Here is a 23,790-nt window from a genome sequence, read left to right on the forward strand (position 1 = left end):
TCCAAAGCTGCACTGCATATTATACTGGCTGTAACTTGGAATATACTGTATATACTCCAGTCACATCCAAAGCCGCACTGCAAATTATACTGGTTGTAACTGGGAATATACTGTATATACTCCAGTCACATCCAAAGCTGCACTGCATATTATACTGGCTCTAACTGGGAATATACTGTACATAATACTGTATATACTCCAGTCACACCCAAAGATGCATTTCATATTATACTGGTTGTACTTAGGAATATACTGTATGTACTCCAGTCACATCCAAAGCTTTACTGCATATTATACTGGTTGTAACTGGGAATATACTGTATATACTCCAGTCACATCCAAAGCTTTACTGCATATTATACTGGTTGTAACTGGGAATATACTGTATATACTCCAGTCACATCCAAAGCTTTACTGCATATTATACTGGCTGTAACTGGGAATACACTGTACATTATACTGTAGATACTCCAGTCACATCCAAAGCTTTACTGCATATTATACTGGCTGTAACTGGGAATATACTATACGTTATACTGTATATACTCCAGTCACATCCAAAGCTGCAAAACTAATTCTTTGGACTGTAGCAGAAGGCAGAGCAGGGGACACTGGGAGGTGTACGGCACTGACAATGGGGCAGCTCCCACCTGTTTGAAGGCTTGCAGGACCTCGGCTCTCTGGCTGAAGTGCTTGAAGAGCAGCTGCAGGGCCCCGGAGAGCAGCGGCGGGTAGTCGTGCATGATGAGGTGGATGAGGACCCGCAGGAAGGTTCTGCCGCCCTCGTCGTCCAGCTCCACCGGATTCTTCTCCTTACTGGATGCGACACAGAAAGATCTCAGTCTAGTCCAGGGGGCGGAGTTTCTTTAAATTTGCATAAAATGGTCGGTACTAGTTCCATTGGGGGAGTTACTGATTGGAATGGGGGTGGGGTTTAAGTATTCAGTTATTCTGATTGGCCAAGCTGGTGGATGACCTCACACTCACCTTCCCGCAAACATGGTTTCCGCCAGCGCTGCGATTTCATCAATATCTGGCACCACCGCTGCAAAACCGGCACAATGAGGAATCAGGAAAATCAGAATATAATGATAACAAACAAAGAGGCCGGTAACCCCCTCACCTGACGGAGCCGGGGTGTCGGGGGGAGAAACTGTGGACGCTGTCGAGTTGTCAACGCTGCCGCCATTATCCCCGAATTCTTTCTTGTAAATGGACAACATGTAGGAAATCCTATAATCCAGACGAACGCTGAGAATGAACTGAAAGACAAAGGAGGCTGCAATATTACAGGGTCCAAAATCCCCTGCACAGTCTGTCTGCAGCCACCACTAGGGGGAGCTCCCTGTATACAGAGATACAGTAAATGATAAGATTCTGTCTGCAGCCACCACTAGGGGGAGCTCCCTGTATACAGAGATACATGATAAGATCCTGTCTGCAGCCACCAGTAGGGGGAGCTCCCTGTATACAGAGATACATGATAAGATCCTGTCTGCAGCCACCACTAGGGGGAGCTCCCTGTATACAGAGATACATGATAAGATCCTGTCTGCAGCCACCACTAGGGGGAGCTCCCTGTATACAGAGATACATGATAAGATCCTGCCTGCAGCCACCACTAGGGGGAGCTCCCTGTATACACAGATACATGATAAGATCCTGCCTGCAGCCACCACTAGGGGGAGCTCCCTGTATACAGAGATGCATGATAAGATCCTGTCTGCAGCCACCACTAGGGGGAGCTCCCTGTATACAGAGATTCATGATAAGATCCTGTCTGCAGCCACCATTAGAGGGAGCTCCCTGTATACAGAGATACAGGATAAGATCCTGTCTGCAGCCACCACTAGGGGAAGCTCCCTGTATACAGAGATACATGATAAGATCCTGTCTGCAGCCACCACTAGGGGGAGCTCCCTGTATACAGAGATATATGATAAGATTCTGTCTGCAGCCACCACTAGGGGGAGCTCCCTGTATACAGAGATACATGATAAGATCCTGTCTGCAGCCACCACTAGGGGGAGCTCCTTGTATACAGAGATACATGATAAGATTCTGTCTGCAGCCACCACTAGGGGGAGCTCCTTGTATATAGAGATACATGATGAGATTCTGTCTGCAGCCACCACTAGGGGGAGCTCCCTGTATACAGAGATACATGATGAGATTCTGTCTGCAGGGGAGCTCCCTGTATACAGAGATATATGATGAGATCCTGTCTGCAGCCATCACTAGGGGGAGCTCCCTCTATACAGAGATACATGATAAGATCCTTTCTGCAGCCACCACTAGGGGGAGCTCCCTGTATACAAAGATACATGATAAGATTCTGTTGGCAACCACCACTAGGCGGAGCTCCCTGTATACAGAGATACATGATAAGATTCTGTCTGCAGTCACCACTAGGGGGAGCTCCCTGTATACAGAGATACATGATAAGATTCTGTCTGCAGCCACCACTAGGGGGAGCTCCCTGTATACAGAGATACATGATAAGATTCTGTCTGCAGCCACCACTAGGGGGAGCTCCCTGTATACAGAGATACATGATAAGATCCTGTCTGCAGCCACCACTAGGGGGAGCTCCCTGTATACAGAGATACATGATAAGATTCTGTCTGCAGCCACCACTAGGGGGAGCTCCCTGTATACAGAGATGCATGATGAGATCTTGTCTGCAGCCACCACTAGGGGGAGCTCCCTCTATGCTGAGATACATGATAACATACTGTATGCAGCCACCACTAGGGGAAGCTCCCTGTATACAGAGATACATGATAAGATCTTGTCTGCATCCGCCACTAGGGGAAGCTCCCTGTATACAGAGATACATGATAAGATTCTGTCTGCAGCCACCACTAGAGGGAGCTCCCTGTATACAGAGATACATGATAAGATCATGTCTGCAGTCACCACTAGGGGGAGCTCCCTGTATACAGAGATACATGATAAGATCATGTCTGCAGTCACCACTAGCTTCTGCCCCCTTTGTCTCAGTGAAAGCATGATGTCTCCGCACCCTAACTTCATAGATCAAAACTTCAGGAATATCACTATAAGTCAAAAGTTTCCTCCTAAAACAGCAACTATTTAAGCTGTTCCTAGCCAATTTGCAGATAAGCTTACACAGACATAAGATCTCCATAGCATAGCCCCTAGATGTGTCTGCAGGAGCCACTTACACTCAGGGTCTAATCCTCCAACTTTGCTTTATCATAAGAAATAGGAAAGATTATAAAATCAAAAAAGTATATAACACATTGTACAAAGGTTGAGAAGTACTCTGCACCCGGTGTGATTACTGACCCCATCGCTGTACCAGAAATATCACACAGTGTATGTGTTTTATATAAAAATTAGCAAAACTTGAATTTGTACCTGCAAGATCTCAATGATTTTTAATTTGGTGTCCATAACGGTGATATCCTCACTATCAGACGGCTGTTTGCTTGAGTGGAGCCCAGGTTGAACATCAGGTACCGCCATGGGCAAAACGGAGCCCCTGCTGAGAACCATTTGCGTCATCATCTCGCCCACTCCATGAATGGTCCGCATGACATTATTTCCTGGGACAGTGACACACAGCAGCACATTAGTTAAAGTCTAAATGCCATTCAAGCAGCAAAACATGAACCTTCAGGGCCGTTGTAGAGCCTCCATTTTCTTCCTACCGCTGTGCGATACAAAGCTAAATACGCTATTGCGGGATTTACTGGCTAAATATAATACTTAAATCTCTCGTTTGGGTCATTATCAGCTTAATTCTCCAATAAGAGCCAGCGAGGGGTCTTTCACTTTGGAACACGGCAGCCATTAATCAGAATCTGATTGCGGTCGGACGTAAAACCGAGCACACAGGACGTAATAAATAGTACGCAACGAAGTAAACAACGGATTAATGAAAGATACAGAAAGAGTCTAAAATCTAAATCTGAATCTAAACGCTCGGAATTTCCAGAGAAAAGACGGAACTGAATGTTCTTTGCATTTATCCATCTGAGGAAAGATTGAACATCAGGTACCGCCATGGGCAAAACGGAGCCCCTGTTGAGGACCATTTGCGTCATCATCTCTCCCACTTCATGAATGGTCCCGCATGACATTATTTCCTGGGACAGTGACACACAGTAGCACATTAGGTGAAGTCTAAATGGCATTCAAGCAGCAAAACTTGAACCTTCAGGGCTGTTGTAGAGCCTCCATTTTCTTTCTGCTGCTGCGTGATACAAACTCTGGGTCTTTCAGTGTCTGTTATTGTCTGCAGGGCTAATGTAACGTCGACAACGCTGCAGCTAATCACTGAGCTTTGCTGAGCTCACCGATTGTCTGCAGCGCTTTTTGACGTGATGTCAGCAATGCAGATGATTAAAAGACTAAGTGCTGGACCAGGGGAGGGTAAGTAAAGACTGAATGAGAAGCAAAATACTTCTATTGTCAGCCGGCTTTGATTATGGCCGGTCAACCGCTTAGATGCTGAGATCAATAATGATCAACAGCATCTAAGCAGTTAGAAGGAGGAGCTTTTCTATCTCCCCTTTGCCTCCTCCACAAAGCAGACGCAGGGTGCCAACTGGTTTATACATCAACTGGAGGGGTAATGGAGACTTCAGGTCTGCCATATTTAAATACCTCTTAAAGGGCTAGATGATAATCTGCTGATTGCGGGGGGTCCAACTACTGTATGGAATTGGAGGTGCAAAGGCTCGGCGTCCACCCCCATTCATTGCGAATGGGATATCCAGAAAAAAGACTAGTACAACATTGAAAGAGGTGCCACGAACCCCAATCTCGGCATAGAGGGGGGTATGATTGCTGAGATAACTTATGGATTATGTAATAACTTTCATTTTTTTTTAAATAACTCTTTAGCGTCTAAGGCCTTAAATAAATTTTTTTTTTCAATTTTCCAAGCCAGTCCTGCAATGTATCATATAAGAGATCAGACTGGTCACATGGAGTAAGAAAAAAAAAAAAGTTAAAAAAAAAGATTAAGAAAAATAATGCCAATTTTTTTTTTAAATCCCACCTTCACAAAAAACTGAACAAAAAGTGAAAAATGCTAAAAAAAGGAAAAAAAAAAACCTTCAACTATCCCCTGCACAAAAAAAAACAACAAAAAATGCTAAGTGGAAAATACAAACAAGACGCAAAAAAATATATATTTTTTTTACATAAGCAGTAAAAACAAAAAATCTGCAACTCTCACTGCAAAAAAACCCAAAAACCTGATCACTGAAAAACAGAAATAACATGACACCATTTTTTTTCCGTAAGTAGTAAAAGCTTAAAAAAAAAAAAACCTACAAAAATGTGTTTTTCCTGTAATTGTACAAACTTGAAAAATAAATGCAACATGTTACCCGGACCGCATAGTAAAATCCAGAAAAAAAAATGCTATATAAAAAAAAGTTTTTTCTGTACTACACCTGAAAATAAAAAAAAAAATAAAACAAGAAAATACAATGTAAAAAAAAAAATAAAAAATCGCCATATAAAAAAAGTTTTTTCTGTACTATATCTGAAAATAAAACAAAAAATAAAACAAAAAAATACAATGTAAAAAATACAAAAAAAAAAAAAAAAAAAATCGCCATATAAAAAAAGTTTTTTTCTATACTACACAAAAATATATAATAAAAAATATAAAAAAAATTAAACAAGAAAATACAATTCGGAAAAAAAAAATCGCCATATAAAAGTTTTTTTCTATACACCAGAAAAAAAATATATAATAAAAGAAAAAAATACAATGCAACTAATTAAACAAGAAAATACAATGCAAAAAAAAAAAAATCAACAAAGTTTTTTCTATATTACACCAGAAAAAAAAAATCTAAAAAAATGAAACAATAAAATACAATGTGAAAAAAAAAAAATCACCATATAAAATGTTATTTTTCTATACACCAGAAAAAAAATCTAAAAAAATTAAACAAGAAAATACAATGCGAAAAAAATAAATAAATCACCATATAAAATGTTATTTTTCTATACACCAGAAAAAATATATATAAAAAAATTCAAGCAAGAAAATACAATGCGAAAAAAAAATCGCCATATAAAGGTTTTTTCTATACTACACCAGAAAAAAATATAATAAAAAATAAAAAAAAGTAACAAGAAAATACAATGCGAAAATAAGAAAAAAAAATGCCATGTAAAAAAGTTCCTTTCTATACAACAGAAAAAAATTAATAAAAATATAAAAAAAAAATAAAGAAAATACAATGAGAAAAAAAAACCCATATAAAAAGTTTTTTTCTATGCACCAGAAAAAAAATACATAAATAAAAAAAAATCACCATATAAAAAGTTTTCTAAAAGGCAATAATAAATAAATAAATGAAAAAAATATATATTTTTTTATTGTGCCCTTAAAGGGTTAAGAACCTTTTTTTTTTTGCTCCAGGTATTATATATGATGGTAATTGACAGTTTAAACTTCGGCTAATTAAGAGCTGGTGAAAAACTCTTAAAACCTGCGAGTCGGTGGTTTGTCTGTCGGGGACGGTGTGTGGCGGCTTTTCATATTCAGAGAGAACCAGGTAGAAAGGATGTAATGACTGGCGAGACAATAGATGGCCCGGAGGCGCTGACTATTGTGCCGCCTCATTAACCTGCCAGCTGCAGGAGTGACATCTTCTACCTCGCAGCCTTAAAAAAAAGATATGATAAGAGCGGCGCTCACAAAGGGGAGCGCACGCCATTTATACCGCAGACAACGGGGAAAGTGGCGCTAACATTAGCAGGATTTACGGACCGGCGAGATGACTCAATAGTGTGAAAGTGAATATTTTAACGACGCGCCGTCCCCCGGATCCTTCATGTAAGACAATGAGAGACGTCGTCTTCTTCTTCTTCACGTCTTGGAGCTGATTCACAAAGCGCTGATTCTCCGCCGGAGATCATTTACCTCCGATGGAATTCTATAGACGGGATGGAAATGCCGCGTAATTGCTCCCATTCCTCCAGCTAAGGCGGGAGGCGGGGGAGGTGACGGGGCCACATTAACCAAAGTTTGGCTTTAATTTAGAGGCGGCTGCAAAACTTTACGGAACGGAAACTTTATCGGAGTGCAGGGTTTGTGGGTAACAGGGGCGATTTATTTAATGCCGCCAGAGCAAACCTTGCCTAAAACCTCCGCCATCTGGTGCCCTTCATTGGCACTATATGGCGCTATTATTTAGAGAACGATATGCGATCATTGTATAAAGCTATTGTGTGGGCAATGTAAGGCAGTATTACATTGGCACCGCATGATTGGTAATGGGATGGTATATGACATGGTTACATGGGCACTGTATGGCAGTATTATTTAGGCACTGTATGTTGTGGCGTGATTCAGTATATAACACTATTCTGTAAGTAATGTACAGCAGTATTATGCTACCACTGTATGATTGATGCATTGGTATAGGACACTGTTACTTGGGCACTGTATGGCGGTATTTTTTAAGCACTCAGTATATAATACTTATGTAGGTAACGTATGGCAGTATTATGCTACCACTGTATGATTGATTGCATTGGTATAGAGCATTGTTACATAGGCACTGAATGGCGGTATTGTTTAGGCACTCAGTATATAATACTTATGTCGGTAATGTATAGCAGTATTATGCTGCCACTGTATGACTGATGCATTGGTATAGGACATTGTTACTTGGGCACTGTATGGCGGTATTTTTTAAGCACTCAGTATATACTTATGTAGGTAATGTATAGCAGTATTATGCTGCCACTGTATGATTTCTGTGTTGGTATATGATATATTTACATGGGCACTGTATGGCGGTATTATGTAAGGCAATATAGTGAGGGATAGGAGTTCAGTGTATAACACTATTATGTTAGCAATGTATGATTCGTAATGGGATAATATATGATATGGTTACATAAGCACTGTATGGCGGTATTATTTAGGCATTGTATGGTCTGATATGACTTCAGTATATAACACTATTATGTAGGTAATGTGTGGCAGAATTATGCTGCCACTGTATGATTTGTGTGTTGGTATGAGACATTGTTACATGAGCACTTCATGGCAGTATTATTTAGGAACTGATAAGTGTTCATTTTAGAACTGTATTTGTTATGTGTTATGTGTATTAAGCAGGCACTCAGTATATAATACTTATGTAGGTAATGTCTAGCAGTATTATGCTGCCACCGTATGATTTCTGTGTTGGTATATTATATATTTACAAGGGCACTGTATGGCGGTATTAAGCAGGCACTGTATTTTCTGACATGAGTTCAGTATATAACACTTATGTTGGCACTGTATGGACTGACACGAGTTCTACAGCAGCACGTAGCAATCGACAGGATAACCCCACATGTGATATGGCAACTCCTACACATCTATGTTTAACACTATAAGCACTGAATGGCAGTATTATGTAGCCACTATATACCAGTATTATGTAGGCTCTGTATGCTAATCAGGTGTGTTCATTCTATGATTGTATTATATAGGAAACGTTTGGCCGTATTTAGTCCATGTATGAATTGTTATGTTTTCCTGTATGGCACTACTATGTGGCCTCGGTATGGTGGTACTATGTTAAGTAGCCACTGTGTGTGATTCTTTGATTAACAGTAATATATAGACACTGTATGGGAGTATTATGTGGACACTGTATGGGAGTATGATGTAGACACTGTATGGGAGTATGATGTAGAGACTGTATGGGAGTATGATGTAGACACTGTATGGAAGTATTATGAGACACTGTATGGAAGTATTATGTAGACACTGTATGGAAGTATTATGAGACACTGTATGGAAGTATTATGTAGACACTGTATGGGAGTATTATGCAGACACTCTATGGGAGTATTATGCGGACACTGTATGGGAGTATTATGCAGACACTCTATGGGAGTATTATGCGGACACTGTATGGGAGTATTATGTGGACACTGTATGGGAGTATTATGTAGACACTGTATGGAAGTATTATGTAGACACTGTATGGGAGTATTATGTAGACACTGTATGGAAGTATTATGAGACACTGTATGGAAGTATTATGTAGACACTGTATGGGAGTATTATGCGGACACTGTATGGGAGTATTATGCGGACACAATATGGGAGTATTATGTGGACACTGTATGGGAGTATTATGTAGACACTGTATGGGAGTATGATGTAGACACTGTATGGAAGTATTATGAGACACTGTATGGAAGTATTATGAGACACTGTATGGAAGTATTATGTAGACACTGTATGGGAGTATTATGTAGACACTGTATGGGAGTATTATGTAGACACTGTATGGGAGTATTATGTGGGCACTGTATGGGAGTATTATGTAGACACTGTATGGGAGTATTATGCAGACACTCTATGGGAGTATTATGCGGACACTGTATGGGAGTATTATGCGGACACTGTATGGGAGTATTATGTGGACACTGTATGGGAGTATTATGTAGACACTGTATGGGAGTATGATGTAGACACTGTATGGAAGTATTATGAGACACTGTATGGAAGTATTATGAGACACTGTATGGAAGTATTATGAGACACTGTATGGAAGTATTATGTACACTGTATGGGAGTATTATGTAGACACTGTATGGGAGTATTATGTAGACACTGTATGGGAGTATTATGTGGGCACTGTATGGGAGTATTATGTAGACACTGTATGGGAGTATTATGCAGACACTCTATGGGAGTATTATGCGGACACTGTATGGGAGTATTATGCGGACACTGTATGGGAGTATTATGTGGACACTGTATGGGAGTATTATGTAGACACTGTATGGGAGTATGATGTAGACACTGTATGGAAGTATTATGAGACACTGTATGGAAGTATTATGAGACACTGTATGGAAGTATTATGTAGACACTGTATGGGAGTATTATGTAGACACTGTATGGGAGTATTATGTAGACACTGTATGGGAGTATTATGTGGGCATTGTATGGGAGTAATATGTAGACACTGTATGGGAGTATTATGCAGACACTCTATGGGAGTATTAAGCGGACACTGTATGGGAGTATTATGTGGACACTGTATGGGAGTATTATGTAGACACTGTATGGGAGTATTATGTAGACACTGTATGGGAGTATTATGTGGGCACTGTATGGGAGTATTATGTAGACACTGTATGGGAGTATTATGCAGACACTCTATGGGAGTATTATGCGGACACTGTATGGGAGTATTATGCGGACACTGTATGGGAGTATTATGTAGACACTGTATGGGAGTATTATGTAGACACTGTATGGGAGTATTATGTAGACACTGTATGGGAGTATTATGTGGGCACTGTATGGGAGTATTATGTAGACACTGTATGGGAGTATTATGCAGACACTCTATGGGAGTATTATGCGGACACTGTATGGGAGTATTATGTGGGCACTGTATGGGAGTATTATGTAGACACTGTATGGGAGTATTATGCAGACACTGTATGGGAGTATTATGCGGACACTGTATGGGAGTATTATGTGGACACTGTATGGGAGTATTATGTAGACACTGTATGGGAGTATGATGTAGACACTGTATGGAAGTATTATGAGACACTGTATGGAAGTATTATGTAGACACTGTATGGGAGTATTATGTAGACACTGTATGGGAGTATTATGTAGACACTGTATGGGAGTATTATGTGGGCACTGTATGGGAGTATTATGTAGACACTGTATGGGAGTATTATGTAGACACTGTATGGGAGTATTATGTAGACACTGTATGGGAGTATTATGTGGGCACTGTATGGGAGTATTATGTAGACACTGTATGGGAGTATTATGCAGACACTGTATGGGAGTATTATGCGGACACTGTATGGGAGTATTATGTGGACACTGTATGGGAGTATTATGTAGACACTGTATGGGAGTATGATGTAGACACTGTATGGAAGTATTATGAGACACTGTATGGAAGTATTATGTAGACACTGTATGGGAGTATTATGTAGACACTGTATGGGAGTATGATGTAGACACTGTATGGAAGTATTATGAGACACTGTATGGAAGTATTATGTAGACACTGTATGGAAGTATTATGTAGACACTGTATGGAAGTATTATGCAGACACTGTATGGGAGTATTATGCAGACACTGTATGGGAGTATTATGCAGACACTGTATGGGAGTATTATGTGGACACTGTATGGAAGTATTATGTAGACACGGTATGGGAGTATTATGCAGACACTGTATGGAAGTATTATGTAGACACTGTATGGGAGTATTATGCAGACACTGTATGGAAGTATTATGCAGACAGTGTATGGAAGTATTATGTAGACACGGTATGACAATCATATTTACTCAATGTAGAACTTTATTAGATACAGTAGATATGATAGTGAAATATTATATAGTCACTGGATGCATTGTTATGTGCCGCTATATGGTGCTCCTGTGTAACTTCTGTATAGCGATATTATATAGGCACTGTATTGTCTGATATGTGTTCCACATTTACCACTTTTATAGAACTATATTACTCTCTGATGTAAGCACTGAGTAATACTATTACTTAGTAAAGGATAGCGGTATATTTTTAAGCACAGTTTGGCAGCATTATTTGTTTATGTGTATTATGGCAGTATTACTACATGACAGCATTTTTTACAAACAAGAAGTGCTCGTCCTTTCTAACAATACATAGTATTTTCTAGGCTTGTCTGGATCCTGGATAGAAATGAGAGAGGACAGCAATCCTGCCAGTCGCCTTATTATTCTAATGGCCTCGGATTGTTCTATGGGAGAAGTTTTACCCGGTGATCGTCTGTCGGTACAGCGAGTTTTCTATGTAATAGAGTCTCTTTACCACATTATTCTGACACATGGATTGATTCATTTGCAGTTCTGTCTGCAGACAGGCTTCACTCGTGTCTAAAAAATGTAAAAATGTTAAAATGTAGCTGTCACAATCGCACACTGTCACCGCCGTGTCTTTAAGACGGAGAATAAAAGTTTTATATCACTTGTTTCAAGAAACTGCTGGAAACTCTAATATCCTGGTGTAACGGTACATAACCTGCTCCTCCGGACAGCCAGGGGTCTGCGTACACAGCATGGACCTGTAAAGTGTTACTGTTTGGCGGTATTATCTGGTCACTGAATGAAACCCTAATTGGCGGCTGTATGGAACTTTAATGTTTGGGAGCATATGGTTATATTATTTGTGTGCTGAATGGTAGTGTAATGTGTTGCTGTATGGCGGTATTATTTGATAGCTGTATGAAATTACTGTTTGGCAATTTCATTTGGGTGCTGTATGCAACTGTATTATGTCGCTGTATGGCAGTATTAGTCAGTGTAATGTGTTACTATTTGACAGTATTATTTTTTCGTAGCTGTATGTAACGATAATGTGTTGCTGTATTATTTGGGAAATGTACAGAACTGTATTGTGTTACTGTTTGGCAGTATTTTTGGAAGCTGCGTGGAACTGGAATTTGTTACTGTTTTTGTCTGGCTGATTTGGCCCTGTAGGGAACTATAATCTTTTGCCATATAGCAGCATTATTTGGGGACTGTATGGAACTACATATGTATGGTGTGGCAGTATTATCTGGCCCCTGTATGGAGCTGTTATACATTACTGTATGGCAGTATTATTTGGCCTGTGTATGGAGCGGTTATGAGTTGTTGCATGGCAGTATTATTTGGGCCCTGTATGGCGCAGTTATATGTTACTATATGGCAGTATTATTTGGCTCCTGTATGGAACTGTTATGAGTTACTATATGGCAGCATTATTTGGCCCCTGTATAAAGCTGTTATAAGTTACTGTATGGCAGTATTAATTGGCCTGTGTATGAAGCTGTTATGCGTCACTGTATGCCAGTATTATTGGCCCCTGTATGGAGCTGTTATACGTTACTCATGGCAGTATTACTTGGCCTGTGTATGGAGTGGTTATGTGTCACGGTATGGCAGTATTATTTGGCCTGTGCATGGAGTGGTTATTTGTTACTATATAGCAGTATTATTTGGCCCCTGTATGGAGCTGTTATACGTTACAGTATGGCAGTATTATTTATGCACTGTGCGGAGATTTAATGTGCTGCTGTTTGGCAGCATCACATGGGCAGTGTATGGCGCTGTTATATGTTCACTGTACAGAATCAATACGTGGATTTATGTAATTGTGACGCACGCTACAGTCACTGTGTGGCGCTACTATTTAGGCACTGCATTGTACCTTTTTGGGTTGTTTTATGGCAGCATTATTTCCCATTTTTCCTTTTCCACAACACAGGGGTAGGGGCACATTTGTTTTTCCCCGGACTACAAAAGGAAAGTGATTTTGTGAAAGCTTATCTGATACCTCCATCTTGAAATTTGATGAACCCTCCCAGGTACGGAGACATGGGGCTCTGGACGATATCCAAAATGGCCAACAAGGTCCGGGTCAGACGGAGAAGCTCGCTGAAGCTGTAGAATCCAAAGTAGATGAGATTTCGCGCCAAGTGGACCACCTGCAGGAGAACAAAGAGGGTCCTGAACAATTCTGGAAATTTCTATAGATAGACATTCACATTGGCCATGGCTTAAAGGGAAATACCCCAGTAATTATTAACAGATGCCAACATGTAGTCCTGCTGTGTTACCTCCAACCTGAGAGCTACCAGAAACCCAGCTTAATTCTGATTACAAGTATGTATGCTCAGACTAGACAATCAACCAGTAGGACGACTTATTGAGGCTTACAAGCCTGAGATCTAACTGGAATCCAGAAAATAAAAGTCAAGAAAACACAGAGGCAATAATATATGAAATTCTGAAACCTGGGAACAGTAATCCAGCAGAATTCACACTACAACTGTGCTGGCTCCGAATAGACACTCAACCAGTAGGAGGACTATTTGAGGTTCAACATCCTGAGAGCTAACAGGAATCCAGCAGAACTCCAACCACAGTGGAAAATACACAGATCAAGTAGAAGGTACCAAGAAAAAATTGAAGTTCAACAACCTGAGAGCCAACAGGAATCCAGCAGAACTCTAAAAACACCTAAGTATTCTACAAGCAAGCAGGAGGCAGGAAGAAGACGTGAAATTGTGCAACTTGATCGCCAACAGAAATCTATCAAATTTCTGCTTATATTTCTGCTGAAAATAGACAAAGAAAGAGGAAGATTTGAAGTTCAAAAACCTGAGAGTCAACAGGAATCCAGCAGGGCTCTAAAAACACCCGAGCATCCTACAAGCAAGCAGGAGGCAGGAAGAAGAAGTGAAATTGTGCAACTTGAGGTGCAAGAGAAATATATCAAAATTCTGGTTACGATTCTGCATGCTTTAAATAGACCCAGAAAGAGGGCGATTTGAAGTTCAACAACCTGAGAGCTAACAGGAATCCAGCAGAACTCTAAAACCATCAGAGCATTCTACAAGCAAGCAGGAGGCAGGGAAAAGGTGTGAAATTATGCAGCCTAAGAGCCAACAGAAATCTAGCAAAATCCTGAATTCTGCTGAAAATACACACAGACACAAAAAAGAAGGCGATTTGCAGTTCAAAAAACTGAGAGCAGAGGAATCCAGCAGAACTCTAAAAGCATTCTACAAGCAAGCAGGAGGCAGGAAGAAGATGTGAAATTATGTAACTTCAGAGTCAAGAGAAGTCTATCAAAATTCTGGTTATATTTCTGCTGAAAACAGACACAAAAAGAGGAGTTCTAAAACCTAACAGGAATCCAGCAGAACTCTAAAAATACCTGAGCAGCTTACAAACAAGCAGGAGGCAGGGAAAAGATGTGAAATTGTGCAACTTCAGAGCCAACAGAAATCTAGCAAAATCCTGATTACAATTCTGCTGAAAATAGACACAGATACAAAAAGAAGGCGATTTGCAATTCAAAAACCTGAGAGCTAACAGGAATCTAGCAGAACTCTAAAAACACTTGAAAATCCTACAAACAAGCAGGAGGCAGGAAGAAGATGTGAAATTTTGCAACTTAAGAGCCAACAGAAATCTATCAAATTTCTGGTTATATTTCTGCTGAAAATAGACAAAGAAAGAGGAAGATTTGAAGTTCAAAAACATGAGAGCCAACAGGAATCCAGCAGGGCTCTAAAAACACCCGAGCATCCTACAAGCAAGCAGGAGGCAGGGAAAAGATGTGAAATTGTGCAACTTGAGAGCCAACAGAAATCCAGCAGAATTCTGAATGTAGCTTGGGAAGTGAAGGGGGCGGTAAAACGTAATACCTCAAAAGTTAGTTTATTTTTCTCTTTGTCGCCAAAAGGAAAAGGCTGAGTCACGACTTCTTTCAGATATTCTTCGACAAACTGCATGGTGAAAGTGAACTTCTGCTTCATCTCATCTCTGGAGGAGTCGGTGCACGAGTCGTATCTGCGGATGAGGACGGAATCGAGATGACACTTAGTTTTCATACATTTCTCTCCAAGAAGAAAAATGTGTAAAAAAAAAAAAACATCGCTCACTCGTGGATGGTGATCCGCGTAGGAATCTCTGTCCACAGCCGGGCGTATTTCACCGGGACCACCGTTTCCTGGGGGTCTCTGTCCACGTGTATGTGAAGCATGAGGCGGCAGAAGGAGGCGCGTAAGTCGTACGGGAGGCCCTCGTCGGACATGCAGCGCAGGATCAGATCCACCGACAGCTGCGTGGAGATCTGGTTGATGGCGAGATACTGGCGGTCCAGGCACATCCGCGCAAAAAGGTTCAACTGGTACCTGGACAGGAAAGAAGGAAAGGGATGGATGGCTAAGAAAAGAGAGAACCGGACACTTAAAGGGGCAGTACATTAAAAAAATTATTATAAATCATGCATGCTCCTGTAGAAGTCTCCCTTTCTCAGGTGCACTACATGGCAGCACACAGGCTGGCTCCATGAATCTGCGCTCCAAGGACCAAACCCACCTGTAGTAGTTTAAGACTTCTAGGTCCACTTTAGTTCCTTCCTTTGCCTCTTGTGCAAGATGTCGAATAGCTTTTCCATGAGGCTCCTTATTACTGTCAATCCAGTATAACCAAACCTCCTCCTCATCAATGTCGTCAGACAGAACCGGGCACTCCAAAGGGTTATCCATCTGCATGGAGACCAACCTGGAGAACAGGAGGACAGCATAGCAAATTATACCATAGGGGCAGTATTACAGTAGTTATATTCTTGTACATAGGAGCAGTATTATAGTAGTTATATTCTTGTACATAGGAGCAGTATTATAGTAGTTATATTCTTGTACATAGGGGGCAGTATTATAGTAGTTATATTCTTGTACATAGGAGCAGTATTATAGTAGTTATATTCTTGTACATAGGAGCAGTATTATAGTAGTTATATTCTTGTATATAGGGGCAGTGTTATAGTAGTTATATTCTTGTACATAGGGGGCAGTATTATAGTAGTTATATTCTTGTATATAGGGGCAGTGTTATAGTAGTTATATTCTTGTACATAGGGGGCAGTATTATAGTAGTTATATTCTTGTACATAGGAGCAGTATTATAGTAGTTATATTCTTGTCTATAGGGGCAGTGTTATAGTAGTTATATTCTTGTACATAGGGGGCAGTATTATAGTAGTTATATTCTTGTCTATAGGGGCAGTGTTATAGTAGTTATATTCTTGTACATAGGGGGCAGTATTATAGTAGTTATATTCTTGTACATAGGGGGCAGTATTATAGTAGTTATATTCTTGTACATAGTGGCAGTATTATAGTAGTTATATTCTTGTACATAGGGGGCAGTATTATAGTAGTTATATTCTTGTACACAGGAGCAGTATTATAGTAGTTATATTCTTGTACATAGGGGGCAGTATTATAGTAGTTATATTCTTGTACATAGGGGGCAGTATTATAGTAGTTATATTCTTGTACATAGGGGCAGTATTATAGTAGTTATATTCTTGTACATAGGAGCAGTATTATAGTAGTTATATTCTTGTACATAGTGGCAGTATTATAGTAGTTATATTCTTGTACATAGGGGCAGTATTATAGTAGTTATATTCTTGTACATAGGAGCAGTATTATAGTAGTTATATTCTTGTACATAGTGGCAGTATTATAGTAGTTATATTCTTGTACATAGGAGCAGTATTATAGTAGTTATATTCTTGTACATAGAGGCAGTATTATAGTAGTTATATTCTTGTACATAGGGGGCAGTATTATAGTAGTTATATTCTTGTACATAGGGGCGGTATTATAGTAGTTATATTCTTGTACATATGGGACAGTATTATAGTAGTTATATTCTTGTACATAGGGGCAGTATTATAGTAGTTATATTCTTGTATATAGGGAGCAGTATTATAGTAGTTATATTCATGTACATAGGAGCAGTATTATAGTAGTTATATTCTTGTACATAGGAGCAGTATTATAGTAGTTATATTCATGTACATAGGAGCAGTATTATAGTAGTTATATTCATGTACATAGGAGCAGTATTATAGTAGTTATATTCATGTACATAGGAGCAGTATTATAGTAGTTATATTCTTGTACATAGGAGCAGTATTATAGTAGTTATATTCTTGTACATAGGGGGCAGTATTATAGTAGTTATATTCTTGTACATAGGGGGCAGTATTATAGTAGTTATATTCTCGTACATAGGAGCAGTATTATAGTAGTTGTATTCTTGTACATAGGAGCAGTATTATAGTAGTTATATTCTTGTACATAGGGGGCAGTATTATAGTAGTTATATTCTCGTACATAGGAGCAGTATTATAGTAGTTATATTCTTGTACATAGGGGCAGTATTATAGTAGTTATATTCTTGTACATAGGGAGCAGTATTATAGTAGTTATATTCTTGTACATAGGGGCAGTATTATAGTAGTTATATTCATGTACATAGGAGCAGTATTATAGTAGTTATATTCTTGTACATAGGGGGCAGTATTACAGTAGTTATATTCCTGTACATAGGAGCAGTATTATAGTAGTTATATTCTTGTACATAGGGGCAGTATTATAGTAGTTATATTCTTGTACATAGGGGCAGTATTATAGTAGTTGTATTCTTGTACATAGGGGCAGTATTATAGTAGTTGTATTCTTGTACATAGGAGCAGTATTATAGTAGTTATATTCTTGTACATAGGGGGCAGTATTATAGTAGTTATATTCTTGTACATAGGGAGCAGTATTATAGTAGTTATATTCTTGTACATAGGGGCAGTATTATAGTAGTTATATTCATGTACATAGGAGCAGTATTATAGTAGTTATATTCTTGTACATAGGGGGCAGTATTACAGTAGTTATATTCCTGTACATAGGAGCAGTATTATAGTAGTTATATTCTTGTACATAGGGGCAGTATTATAGTAGTTATATTCTTGTACATAGGGGGCAGTATTATAGTAGTTATATTCTTGTACATAGGAGCAGTATTATAGTAGTTATATTCTTGTACATAGGGGGCAGTATTATAGTAGTTATATTCTTGTACATAGGGGGCAGTAATATAGTAGTTATATTCTTGTACATAGGGGGCAGTATTATAGTAGTTATATTCTTGTACATAGGGGGCAGTATTATAGTAGTTATATTCTTGTACATAGGGGGCAGTATTATAGTAGTTATATTCTTGTACATAGGGGGCAGTATTATAGTAGTTATATTCTTGTACATAGGGGGCAGTATTATAGTAGTTGTATTCTTGTACATAGGAGCAGTATTATAGTAGTTATATTCTTGTACATAGCAGCAGTATTATAGTAGTTATATTCTTGTACATAGGAGCAGTATTATAGTAGTTATATTCTTGTACATATGGGCAGTATTATAGTAGTTATATTCTTGTACATAGGAGCAGTATTATAGTAGTTATATTCTTGTACATAGGAGCAGTATTATAGTAGTTATATTCTTGTACATAGGAGCAGTATTATAGTAGTTATATTCTTGTACATAGGAGCAGTATTATAGTAGTTATATTCTTGTACATAGGGGCAGTATTATAGTAGTTATATTCTTGTACATAGGGGCAGTATTATAGTAGTTATATTCCTGTACATAGGGGCAGTATTATAGTAGTTATATTCTTGTACATAGGGGGCAGTATTATAGTAGTTATATTCCTGTACATAGGAGCAGTATTATAGTAGTTATATTCTTGTACATAGGAGCAGTATTATAGTAGTTATATTCTTGTACATAGGAGCAGTATTATAGTAGTTATATTCTTGTACATAGGAGCAGTATTATAGTAGTTATATTCCTGTACATAGGGGCAGTATTATAGTAGTTATATTCTTGTACATAGGGGGCAGTATTATAGTAGTTATATTCTTGTACATAGGAGCAGTATTATAGTAGTTATATTCTTGTACATAGGGGGCAGTATTATAGTAGTTATATTCTTGTACATAGGAGCAGTATTATAGTAGTTATATTCTTGTACATAGGGGGCAGTATTATAGTAGCTATATTCTTGTACATAGGGGCAGTATTATAGTAGTTATATTCTTGTACATAGGGGGCAGTATTATAGTAGTTGTATTCTTGTACATAGGAGCAGTATTATAGTAGTTATATTCTTGTACATAGCAGCAGTATTATAGTAGTTATATTCTTGTACATAGGAGCAGTATTATAGTAGTTATATTCTTGTACATATGGGCAGTATTATAGTAGTTATATTCTTGTACATAGGAGCAGTATTATAGTAGTTATATTCTTGTACATAGGGGGCAGTATTATAGTAGTTATATTCCTGTACATAGGAGCAGTATTATAGTAGTTATATTCTTGTACATAGGAGCAGTATTATAGTAGTTATATTCTTGTACATAGGAGCAGTATTATAGTAGTTATATTCTTGTACATAGGAGCAGTATTATAGTAGTTATATTCCTGTACATAGGGGCAGTATTATAGTAGTTATATTCTTGTACATAGGGGGCAGTATTATAGTAGTTATATTCTTGTACATAGGGGGCAGTATTATAGTAGTTATATTCTTGTACATAGGAGCAGTATTATAGTAGTTATATTCTTGTACATAGGGGGGCAGTATTATAGTAGCTATATTCTTATACATAGGGGGCAGTATTATAGTAGTTATATTCTTGTACATAGGGGCAGTATTATAGTAGTTACATTCTTGTACATAGGGGCAGTATTATAGTAGTTATATTCTTCTACATAGGGGGCAGTATTATAGTAGTTATATTCTTGTACATAGGGGCAGTATTATAGTAGTTATATTCTTGTACATAGGGGCAGTATTATAGTAGTTATATTCTTGTACATAGGAGCAGTATTATAGTAGTTATATTCTTGTACATAGGAGCAGTATTATAGTAGTTATATTCTTGTACATAGGAGCAGTATTATAGTAGTTATATTCTTGTACATAGGAGCAGTATTATAGTAGTTATATTCTTGTACATAGGGGGCAGTATTATAGTAGTTATATTCTTGTACATAGGGGGCAGTATTATAGTAGTTATATTCTTGTACATAGGAGCAGTATTATAGTAGTTATATTCTTGTACATAGGAGCAGTATTATAGTAGTTATATTCTTGTACATAGGAGCAGTATTATAGTAGTTATATTCTTGTACATAGGGGGCAGTATTATAGTAGTTATATTCTTGTACATAGGAGCAGTATTATAGTAGTTATATTCTTGTACATAGGGGCAGTATTATAGTAGTTATATTCTTGTACATAGGAGCAGTATTATAGTAGTTATATTCTTGTACATAGGAGCAGTATTATAGTAGTTATATTCTTGTACATAGAGGGCAGTATTATAGTAGTTATATTCTTGTACATAGGAGCAGTATTATAGTAGTTATATTCTTGTACATAGGAGCAGTATTATAGTAGTTATATTCTTGTACATAGGGGCAGTATTATAGTAGTTATATTCTTGTACATAGGAGCAGTATTATAGTAGTTATATTCTTGTACATAGGGGGCAGTATTATAGTAGTTATATTCCTGTACATAGGAGCAGTATTATAGTAGTTATATTCTTGTACATAGGAGCAGTATTATAGTAGTTATATTCTTGTACATAGGAGCAGTATTATAGTAGTTATATTCTTGTACATAGGAGCAGTATTATAGTAGTTATATTCTTGTACATAGGGGCAGTATTATAGTAGTTATATTCTTGTATAAAGGAGCAGTATTATAGTAGTTATATTCTTGTACATAGGGGGCAGTATTATAGTAGTTATATTCTTGTATACAGGAGCAGTATTATAGTAGTTATATTCTTGTACATAGCGGCAGTATTATAGTAGTTATATTCTTGTACATAGGAGCAGTATTATAGTAGTTATATTCTTGTACATAGGGGTAGTATTATAGTAGTTATATTCTTGTACATAGGGGGCAGTATTATAGTAGTTATATTCTTGTATACAGGAGCAGTATTATAGTAGTTATATTCTTGTACATAGCGGCAGTATTATAGTAGTTATATTCTTGTACATAGGAGCAGTATTATAGTAGTTATATTCTTGTACATAGGGGCAGTATTATAGTAGTTATATTCTTGTACATAGGAGCAGTATTATAGTAGTTATATTCTTGTACATAGGGGGCAGTATTATAGTAGTTATATTCTTGTACATAGGGGCAGTATTATAGTAGTTATATTCTTGTACATAGGAGCAGTATTATAGTAGTTATATTCTTGTACATAGGGGGCAGTATTATAGTAGTTACATACTAGTAAATGACAGAATACCATGAAACCTACTTTGTCTGGATGAGAATATCAGCATTTCCAGGGCTGAGCATAAATTTGCAGATCAGCTCTTGAGTCACAGGGATTGCGGTTGTGTTGGATACGCAGAGATCTGATAGATAATCCAGGAATCTGTGGGGTGGACACAGTAAAGCCCTTTATAGTGATCCCGTACAATAACACCACAGGACAATGACACTAATGTCGTTATATATGTCGCTATAATACGTGCAGCGGATGATCACTGACCTCGGTTCTCTGTTCCTTCTTAATAAGTTGACAAACGTTTCGATCTCTTTGGCGGTGATGTGCTTCTCCAGCAGTTTGCGGTTGTTGTGTAGCAGAGCTGTGATCGTGTCCTCCGCCAGGATATCGTATCCGATCTGTGATTGCATGACGCAGAAGTGCTTGGCGATGTATTCCTGGATGTGGAGATACGAGCGGCCGTGTCAGTGTAGAAGAGGAGACCCCTGAATATCCTACTACCCCTCACAGCGAGCAGAGACTAAAGGCAGAGCTCAGACCCCAGGGGCAACAATCGCTACATGTACGGAGATTAGGCTGAAAACGTAACGAGACACATGACCGGGAGGAACGAGGAACCCGGACAAAGAAGAATTGTACAAAGTTTACTCTCAAAAGTCAAAAAAGAGAATCACGTACTATACATCACTTATTCTGTATTATTCTCCAGAGCTGCACTCACTATTCTGCTGGTGCAGTCACTGTGTACATACATTACATTACTGATCTTGAGTTACATCCTGTATTATACCCCAGAGCTGTACTCACTATTCTGCTGGTGCAGTCACTGTGTATATACACTACATTACTTATCCTGTACTGATCCTGAGTTACCTCCTGTATTATACCCCAGAGCTGCACTCACTATTCTGCTGGTGCAATCACTGTGTACATACATTACATTACTGATCCTGAGTTACATCCTGTATTATACTCCAGAGCTGCACTCACTATTCTGCTTGTGCAGTCACTGTGTACATACATTACATTACTGATCCTGAGTTACATCCTGTATTATACTCCAGAGCTGCACTCTGCTGGTTACCTGGTTCTTGCGATAGTCCTGTTGTGAGTGTCTCAGGACGCGATAGCAGAGCCGCAGGATATACTTGTACGGGGCATATCTCTGGTCTCCCAGATCTTCAAGGCGAAGCATGGAGCCTTCACCAGCCTTGTCTTTAAATGGAGCCTTCAAAATGCCAAAAATCTGTAGACCCCAAAATTATAAAAAATAAAATAACTAAACATAAAGAATCTACTTCCATTATTATCAGCCAAGCTGGTCTTAGACTTGTCACCTGTGCTAAAATATTCTGCTCCCTCATTAACTTTTGTCTCTCCCGGTCGGGTTTGGTGACCACAACATCCAGCACTTCTTGACCGTTATTTGGAACCCCAGCCACAAAAAATATCAGATCCTCTAGAAGTTTCGTAACAAACCTGAAAAGAACAAAATCAGAATAACTAAAGGACGCCCCAAAAGTTCATACTAGAAAAAAACACCCTTAACTCCACAGGGATAGATTAAGCAACACACTTCACCCCAGGATATAAGAGTACTTAGACAAAAAAAGGGCAGTTTGACCCTTTGGCCTCAGCAACTTTCAATAGTTTGTTAAATCTGGGAAAGTCTGGAGCTGGTCCTGGCACCAAAAACAAGGAAGATTACTTATTTTTCTGTATTGAATAGTTCACACCTTTAAACAAAGTTTCAAGATTATTTTTCACCCTAGGATTTAAAGGTACTTGGTAAAGAACGATGATGTGAATGACTGGCTAGGGCAACTCTTTGAGTATTGCTAGATTTCTAGATCTGGCGCTAAAAAAGACAACCCGAAATAAAGATTTCAAGATGATTTTTTCACCTTAGGATAAAAGGGTACTTGGGAGAGAAGGATGATGTGAACGACTGGCTAGGGCAAGTCTTTGAGTATTGCTAGATTTCTAGTTCTGGCACTAAGTAGGACAACCAAAAATAGAGATTTCAAGATGATTTTTCACCTTAGGGTACAAGTTTTCTTGCATCCTAGAATTGTGAAACTTGTA

The 23,790-nt window shown here is 38.5% G+C and overlaps 1 protein-coding gene across 1 annotated transcript in view; it reads right to left on the reverse strand.

Moving 5' to 3' along the window:
• The window catches only part of ITPR2 (inositol 1,4,5-trisphosphate receptor type 2), a 294,636-nt gene that overhangs the window by 140,690 nt on the left and 130,156 nt on the right, over positions 1–23,790 (reverse strand). Inside the window, exons 14-25 of the mRNA XM_073649236.1 lie at positions 23,043–23,184; positions 22,790–22,951; positions 21,970–22,142; positions 21,733–21,852; positions 15,909–16,094; positions 15,470–15,721; positions 15,233–15,377; positions 13,354–13,504; positions 3,385–3,572; positions 1,124–1,262; positions 988–1,045; positions 651–816 (exon numbers count right to left, since the gene is read on the reverse strand). Of these exons, the coding sequence (XP_073505337.1) occupies positions 651–816; positions 988–1,045; positions 1,124–1,262; positions 3,385–3,572; positions 13,354–13,504; positions 15,233–15,377; positions 15,470–15,721; positions 15,909–16,094; positions 21,733–21,852; positions 21,970–22,142; positions 22,790–22,951; positions 23,043–23,184 (1,882 nt within the window). The remainder of the gene's footprint in view (positions 1–650; positions 817–987; positions 1,046–1,123; positions 1,263–3,384; positions 3,573–13,353; positions 13,505–15,232; positions 15,378–15,469; positions 15,722–15,908; positions 16,095–21,732; positions 21,853–21,969; positions 22,143–22,789; positions 22,952–23,042; positions 23,185–23,790) is intronic.

The sequence above is a fragment of the Phyllobates terribilis genome, unplaced genomic scaffold, assembly GCF_046119375.1.
Source record: "Phyllobates terribilis strain yellow unplaced genomic scaffold, ASM4611937v1 Scaffold_10__3_contigs__length_209671492, whole genome shotgun sequence".
Classification (NCBI taxonomy): Eukaryota; Metazoa; Chordata; class Amphibia; order Anura; family Dendrobatidae; genus Phyllobates; species Phyllobates terribilis.